This window comes from Podarcis filfolensis (genome assembly GCF_964270895.1).
Source record: "Podarcis filfolensis genome assembly, chromosome: 18".
NCBI lineage: Eukaryota > Metazoa > Chordata > Lepidosauria > Squamata > Lacertidae > Podarcis > Podarcis filfolensis.
Window position 1 is genome coordinate 9,148,779 of NC_139622.1, and position 8,253 is coordinate 9,157,031.

At 56.8% G+C, this 8,253-nt stretch overlaps 1 protein-coding gene across 1 annotated transcript in view; it reads right to left on the bottom strand.

Annotated features, from left to right (window-relative positions):
- HCN2 (hyperpolarization activated cyclic nucleotide gated potassium and sodium channel 2) overlaps positions 1 to 7,171 on the bottom strand; it is a 47,837-nt gene extending 40,666 nt beyond the window's left edge. Inside the window, exon 1 of the mRNA XM_083594456.1 lies at positions 6,708 to 7,171. Coding sequence (XP_083450582.1) covers positions 6,708 to 7,075 — 368 coding nt within the window. The 5' untranslated portion in view covers positions 7,076 to 7,171. The remainder of the gene's footprint in view (positions 1 to 6,707) is intronic.
- Positions 7,172 to 8,253: the final 1,082 nt, after the last annotated feature.

The window sequence follows — 8,253 nt, forward strand, 5'->3', positions numbered from 1 at the left end:
CTGCCCTACCTTGAAAGAAAACAGTGCCATGGGAACCAAGGTCCTTTTTATCCTCACAACAGCTCTGCAAGGTAGGCCAGGCCAAAGTCGCCTAGCGAATCATGCGATCGAGAAATAGAGCGTGGCCCTGCCTCTCCCCCCCCCCCTTGTCTGTAGCACAGCCTCAAGCCTCAGTTCAGTCCAAAATCTCCAGCTGAAACCTGCTCTAACCACTGCACGGCGCTGCCCCGAGTCTCGGAAAAGCCCCCTCCCAAACTCATTTTCCAGATACATTCCCGAGCATTCAGCAGAGGCGGACACATCGCCACTGGCTGCAAAAACGCAGCAGCAACGCTCCGCCGTCTCCCTCCCAAAATTCAAGGCACGCCAGATCCAGTTTATAAACACACCTGAGAAGGGAGGGAGGGGGCTGGGAGCAGAGAGGGAAGGGGGGGCAACACACCGCAGAAAAAGCCGGCAAATTGAGAGTTCGGCGCCCAGGCATTTTGCACGGAAATTAGGAGGAAATCGGCGTCATAAATCTTTGTCTTTTTGCAATCCTGTCCAAAAAAAAAAAAAAAAAAAAAGGACACATGTAGTTTGGCAGGGATTAGTGGTTTAAGAGCATGCAATGGGGGGGCGGTTTTGAGATGAGAGGGGGAATATCAGCATTCCTGCAATGCCTCTAGATGCAACCCCCCCTCCCCAAAAAAACCACACACACACAGCACAACCACCCAAATCTATCCGTCACCTGACCATGTTTTTTTTTTTGCAAAAGGATGAGTTATATTATGATCCTGCTCCTGCCCCCCCCCCACAACAACACACAACCTCAAGGACGGGAAGCACGCACAGAAAAAAAAAATACAAGGGGGGGGGACGGACAAAATGAACATCCTTGTTCAAGATGGATTCTCTCCCCCCCAGTCCCCCCAGGCAACTGCTTATTCTATAAAGGGGCTGTTGCGTTTCCCAAATTGTGGGGAGTGTCAGAGATCCAGAAAACTGGGGAGGGCCGGGTGTGTGTGTGGGGGGGGTGAGATTAGTTATCAGACACATATCTATAGTGGTGCAGATACAGGAAGGGGAAAAATATAGCAGCTCGTTTCTGCCACCCCCAAATACATGATCTCAGACAGCATCTTCCCTCTGAACATCTCAAGGTGCCCTTTCAAGCATCCTGATCTCTCCAAATTTGGGGGAGGGGTGGGGGCTCAGAAGGGTACCAAAAACAGAGGGGGGTGGGAGAAGGAAGACGCATAGGTCCCGGGGAGATAGGATGGGGGGGCGGGAGAAAGAGAGATAACCTTTTATCCTAATTCAAGCCTTTAAAAACCCAAAAAAATGAAATGCACATTTTTCCCCCCTGCTGGCCAATTCGAGTCACGGTGAGGGACCCCCTCCCAGACCCGGTAAAGTCGCCCCCCGCCCCCCCAAATCCACACACCGAGTCATTTCCTTCCTTTGGTGTTACTCGAGTGTCAATCCAGCTTCTTCCTCAAACAGCCCCCCCACCCCAGACCCGAACCTTGCCGGTTATGGGATGCAGAGCTTGATTTCAAAGGTCTCCCTCCATCCTCATCCCCAGCCAGCCGGTCCTTGGGAGGGGGGGCACATTTGGGAAGGTGCCCCCCCTCCCCGCCAGAGCCTTCGGTTGAAGAGGGGGCCCAGGGGGGATCTGCCCCCAAAGTCATCGCCCGGTGGGCACCCCAATTTCTCATAACAACAGAAGGAACTCAGGAAAGTCGCTATTTCCTTGCATAGCTGCCCTAACATATCTCGCCCCCCCAACCCAACAAAATAACAAGGATTAATACACACAGGTAATTGATAAACAGACACACAAAAAACTAGATATTGCCCCCCACCTCATCGTAAAACTTCAAAACTATTAAGAAAGGGGTGAGAGATCTTTTTCCCCCACACACAAACACTTGCAGGGAAGTTGCAGGGACCCAAAATCTGAAGTTGATTGTTTGGGTTGGGTCAGCACCCCAAAATCGCTGCAGGGGTCGTCCAGCTTTACAGCCCCCCCAAATAAAAAATATATATGTGGGGTGATTGGAAATGACTTGGGAGACCAGGGTTCAAATCTCTCCCCCCTTCACCCGGCCATGAAGTTCGCTGAGTGTGACCTTGGGGGGGGGGACTTGCCATTTCTCTAGGCCTAGTCTACCTCACAGGGTTGTTGTGGAGATTAAAAGATCTTTAGCGGGGGCGGGGGGGAGAGGAGGTGGATATAGAATAAATAAATTAAATCTGGGTCGGATTCCTGGAGCTGTCTCCAACATCAGGCCCTGCTCAGAGCAGACCGGTTGAAAATAGCAGCCAGCTAATTTCAGCCGGTGTGCTCTCGGCAAATCTCTGCTGGCAAACAACCCTTTTTGGGGTCCTCTTCCAGCGTTACAACCGATTGCAGCAAAAAAAACACCTGTTTTGAAGGACATCGAAGGTGCGGTTAAGACCACCAAGTCGTTTTCGTCCCCAAACCTCGTGGCTAGCTGCTTCCCCTCCCCTCTCCGCCCTCCCCCAACCTGCCGTTTTTGGGTCTCCCTAAATAGTTGCCCAGGGACGCAGGTCGCGCTGTGGGTTAAACAACAGAGCCTAGGGCTTGCCGATCAGAAGGTCGGCGGTTCAAATCCCCGTGATGGGGTGAGCTCCCGTTGCTTGGTCCCTGCTCCTGCCAACCTAGCAGTTTGAAAGCACGCCAGTGCAAGTAGATAAATAGGTACGGCTCCGGCGGGAAGGTAAACGGCGTTTCCGTGCGCTGCTCTGGTTCGCCAGAAGCGGCTTAGTCCTGCTGGCCACATGACCCGGAAGCTGTACGCCGGCTCCCTCGGCCAATAAAGCGAGATGAGCACCGCAACCCCAGAGTCGGCCACCACTGGACCTAATGGTCAGGAGTTCCTTTACCTTTTAACTGTTCCTAAATGGGACGCGGGTGGCGCTGTGGTCTAAACCACAGAGCCTAGGGCTTGCCGATCAGAAGGTCGGCGGTTCGAATCCCCGCGGCTTAGTCCTGCTGGCCACATGACCCGGAAGCTGTACGCCGGCTCCCTCAGCCAGTAAAGCGAGATGAGCGCCGCAACCCCAGAGTCGGCCATGACTGGACCTAACGGTCAGGGGTCCCTTTACCTTTAAATAGTTGCACAAACTCCGGAGCGCTTCAAACTGACCCTCCACAAATCCCAGAGGTGGAATCGGACATTGGGTTGGTGGGCAAAGGTTGATTTTCCTCTTTTAATGGTTTCAGAGAGTGAACCAGCTACCTTGGGGTGGAAGGGGGGTAAACAGACACAACTCCCGGGCTCTGTTACCCCAGGCTTACTCCCGTTTTCTGCCTCTGGAAAGGTGATTGGCGGCTCCATACCCCAGAAGTACCCCTACCGTACTTCTCTAGAGGCTTGTCTCCCACAGAGAGGCTTAAGAGGTGACCCCACACCTGCCAACGCCCCACCCCCACCCCAGCAGAGCTTCTTGGAGTTAAATGAAGAATTTTGCAAAGTCATTTTCAGTGCAAATACCACGTTCTGCGCAGAAGGTCGCTGTGTGGAGCTGAACTCAATCAGCTTCAGGGTTTCAACCTTTAACATCTCACGAATATTTCCACATACACACACACCCTTTGAAGGGGGGAAACGACCCTCCAAGGTTATCCCACCCCATAGAAAGGCACCTTGCACTGCCCTTGAACCCTAAACAACGTCCCCCTCCCCTCAAACCACTGGACGGTTGAAGAATCTAGAACCATCAAGTTGGGAGGGAACTCCAAGGCTCATCTAGTCTAGGCTCTGGGGAACCTCTGCCCCCCCAAAAGATGTTCCTGAACTACAACTCCCATCATCGCTGGGCGCTGGTGGGAGTTGTAGTTCAGCAGCACCCAGCAGGCCAAAGGCTCTTCCACACACACACACACCCCTGCCTTACAGTCTACAAGCAGTGGCCAGATTATACTGGCTGATTATTAACTTTGGAGGCGAGCAATCCTAAAACAGACTTGCCTACGCAAGGGTAGGGGAGAGGGGGTTGCTTTCAAGTCGACGCGCATTGGATCCGCCCCCCCCCAAAAAAAATCACTGCCTTGAACTGCCAACTCTTGTCTCCCCACTCCTGAATAAAAGCGAAGCCTTAAATCACTAAAGGGAGAGGTGCATTTTTGAACCTGTCCCCATTGCCTCAAAATTGGCATTTCTCTGCTCCCTAGAAAAAGGACGACCCGGCCCCCCACCCTGGTGGGAACTGCCTTTGAGCCCCCACCCTAAAGATCCCCCAGAGTAGATCCCTGGAGGAGCCGTAATAAGAAATGAAACAGCCGAAGAAATCCCCCATCATGGCCGGCTTATGGCATCGATCCTTATGAGCCTTACCCCTCGATGCTACCCCTCCAGGGTAGTTAACCTCACCCAGCCAGCTCTGCCCCCCCCCATTCCCTGCCTTAAATCACCCACGGGGGTGACTGGTGGTACAAAACATTCCCCACCACTTAGGGAGTCAAATTGCCATCTTTTCCACCACTCACCCCCCCCTCTCCAGAGGTAGTTACCCCAGATTACTGCCACCAAGGCAGTTGCCCTCAAATAACCACCCTTCCTCTTTTGCTGCCCCCCCCCAGATCCTCCACCCAATTTAACCCCCTAAATTTTGACTGGCCGGAAATCTCCTTGCGCCGTTCGATCAGTACAAAGCCCTGGCTCATCTGTAACCCCGAGGTAGTTACCCCAGAGTTGCCAGGTTTTCCATTGGCATTTTCCCCAACTCACAACAGGTATTTCCAGCAGGAAAAGTGATCCTCTGTCACTACCCCCCCCCGCAAGAATTTCTACCTCTCTCCCACCCCCGAGAGACCTTGCCACAGTGGGATCCAGCCCAGATTTCTCCATGACGCCTCGGCCACGCTGAATATCTCCCTCCGTCCCTAACTGAGGTAGTTACTTTGGGTTAGTTACCCCAGTTGCTCCTCCCTCAATTCGGGGGGGGGGGGGAAGGAGTGGGGAAAAACCCTTGCTAGGCCTGAATTTGCTGTGTGACAGATATATTCAAGTACATATTGTATAGGGTTTTCTGTCCCTAGACAAAGTAGTTACCCCTGAATTATTTCCTCCCTTGCTGGAGGGGGGGGGGCGGCAGAGAATCCCTGTCCTTGCCTAAAATTGCCTTAAGGCTCACTGTCAGGACCAACCAGAGGCAACTACCCTGCGGCAGTTACCCCCCCTAAGTATGTTCCCCCCAAGTTTACATACCCTAGGTCTCCCCTGCTTCACAGCCCAAAAAAAGCGGCAGGTAGTTAACGCCCTACCCCCCAATATGCATTACTACAAAAACCGCCTCTTCCCCCAAATCGCAAGGTAGTTACCCCAAGGTGAGTTAGCCAAATTGCCTGAAATTTGCTGCAGTTGCTTACCCCCCCCTCCGAAGGAGATCCCCCCCCACTCCGTCACTAGCCCCAATTCTCTGCAGGTAGTTCCCCCATGAGATAAGTTACCCCACGGGTGAGTTACCCCTGATCTCCCCCACTTGCCTGAAATCACTGCAGGTAGTTATCCCTGAGACGACCACCCTGTTTCCCCAAATCGCTGAAGGTAGCAACCCCCCCCCAGGTGAGTTACCCCGGGAGTGAGTTCCCCCGGGGTGAATTACCCCCGATCCCCCCCACTTGCCTGAAATCATTACAGGTAGTTATCCCTGAGGCTAGTTACCCCAGACCACCACCACCCAGTTCCCCCAAATTGCTGAAGGTAGCACCCCCCAGGGGTGAGTTACCCCAGGGGTGAGTTACCCCAGGAGTGAGTTACCCCCAATCTACCTCACTTGCCTGAAATCACTGCAGGTAGTTATCCCCAAGGCAAGGTAACCCAGAGCCCCATTCCCTGTTTCTCCAAATCGCAGGTAAGTTACCCCAGGGGTGAGTTACCCCAGGAGTGAGTTACGCCCGATCCCTCCCACTTTCCTGAAACCACTGCAGGTAGTTTCCCCAAGGCAAGGTAACCCAGACCCCTGTCCCATTTCTCCAAATCGCAGGTGAGTTACCCCAGGGGTGAGTTACCCCAGGGGTAAGTTACCCCCGATCCCCCCCCACTTGCCTGAAATCACCGCAGGTAACCCAGGCAAGGTAACCAGGACCCCCCCCCCCCGCCGTTTCTCCAAATCGCAGGTGAGTCACCCCAGGGCGCGAGCAAGCTTGCCTAAAATCCCTGTAGGTTTCTAACCCCTCCTGGCAAGGACAGTTCCCCTCAGGTGCTTCGCCTCTGTGCAGCTAGTACCCATCCCCCCAGGTGAGTTCCCCACACAGATGAGGACCAGGGGTCAAGGGGAAAAGGCCCACTGGCCTGAAATCACTGCAGGTATGTATCCCCATGGCAAGGTATGTATCCCCCTTCCTCCAAATCGCAGGTGAGTCACCCCAGGGCGCGCTGTAAGCTTGCCTAAAATCCCTGTTGGTTTCTAACCCCTCCTGGCAAGGACAGTTCCCCTTAGGTGCTTCGCCTCTCTGCAGCTAGTACCCACCCCCCAGGTGAGTTCCCCACACAGGTGAGGGCCAGGGGTCAAGGGGAAAAGGCCCACTGGCCTGAAATCACCGCAGGTATGTCTCCCCATGGCAAGCTAACCCAGACCCCCCTTCCCTGTTTCCCCAAATCGCAGGTGAGTCACCCCAGGTGAGTCCCCTTCCCACCCACACAGGTGAGTCCACTCCCCGGCCAGGGGCGGAGGGAAGGCGGCCCACTCGCCTGAAATCGCTGTAGGGGTGGATGATCCAGGCTCCGGCGGACTTGACCCGCTCCTGCTCCCGCTCGACGGCCTTCTGCGAGCCGAACATCCGCAGCGAGAACTTGTTGACGCCCGGCTGGAGCATGGCGCTGAACTGGCGCTGCATGAAGCTGGCCTGGCTGCCGCCCGGCTCGCCCTCCGACGGGGCGCCCGCCGCCCCCGATGACGCCCCTTCCTCGGCCGCCTTGGGGGAGCCGTCGGCGCTGCAGGAGAAGGAGACCTTGGGCTGGGAGGAGGGCGCCGGATCGGGGCCGCCGACGCCCTCCTCGCCGCCCCCCCGACGGCACTCTCCGTTGGGGGAGCCCCCCTTGCCGGCGCGGCTGCCCATGCCGCCTCCGCGCAGGGACAGCAGCCGCCCCTTCGAGGCCGGAGACGCCGCCGGCGAGGACGCGGCCGGAGAGGCGCAGCCCGAGGATGCTGCGGATGCTGCGGATGCTGCGGCAGTGCGCGCCCCGCCGCCGCCGCCTCCGCCGCCGCCGCCCGTCCGCATGCTGGACCCGCCGCGCAAGCCAGCCCCACCAGCCCCTCGGCTGCTGCTGCTGCTGCTGCAGCGGCGGCGACGGCGGAGGAGAGCGGGGAGGAGAGGCAGAGACGGGGAGGGGAGGGGAGGAGGAGCGTCGAGGGCCGGGGGAGGGGCTGGCTGGCAGGGGAGGGGGGAGGGAGGGAGGAAGAGGAAGGGGAAGGTCAAAGAGAGGGAGGGGGGACAAGGGCAAAGGATGGAGAGGGAGGGGAGGGGAGAGGGAGGTCAAGAGAGGGGGGCGGGGAGGAAGAGGGAGGGCAAAGAGGGGGGGGAGAGAAGGGCAAAGGATGGAGAGGGAGGGTTGGGGAGAGATGGGGAGGGAGGGGAAGGTCAAGAGAGGGGGGAGGGGAGGAAGGGGAAGGTCAAACAGAGGGGGGAGAGAAGGGCAAAGGATGGAGAGGGAGGGTTGGGGAGAGATGGGGAGGGAGGGGAAGGTCAAGAGAGGGGGGAGGGGAGGAAGGGGAAGGTCAAACAGAGGGGGGAGAGAAGGGCAAAGGATGGAGGGGAGGGGAGGGAAGGGGAGGTCAAGAGAGAGGGGGAGGGGAGGAAGGTCAAAAGGGGGAGGGGAGAGAAGGGGGAGGGGAGAAAGGTCAAATAGAGGGGGGAGGGGAGAGAAGGGGAGGGAGGGGAGGTCAAGAGAGAGGGGGAGGGAGGAAGGGGAAGGTCAAAGAGAGAGGGGGAGAGAAGGGCAAAGGAGGGAGGGGGGAGAAGAGGAGGGAGTGGAAGGTCAAGAGAGAGGGGGGAGGGAAGGTAGGTCAAACAGGGGGAGGGGAGGAAGGTCAAAGAGAGAGGGGGGAAAGAAGGGCAAAGGGTGGAGGGGGAGGGGAGGGAGGGAAGGTCAAGAGAGAGGGGGAGGGGAGGAAGGTCAAACGGGGGAGGGGAGAGAAGTGGAGGGAGGGGGAGGTCAAGAGGGGGGAGGAAGAGAAAAGCCAAACGGGGCAGGGAGACAAGGGCAAAAGGATGGAGAGAAGGGGAAGGTCAAGCAG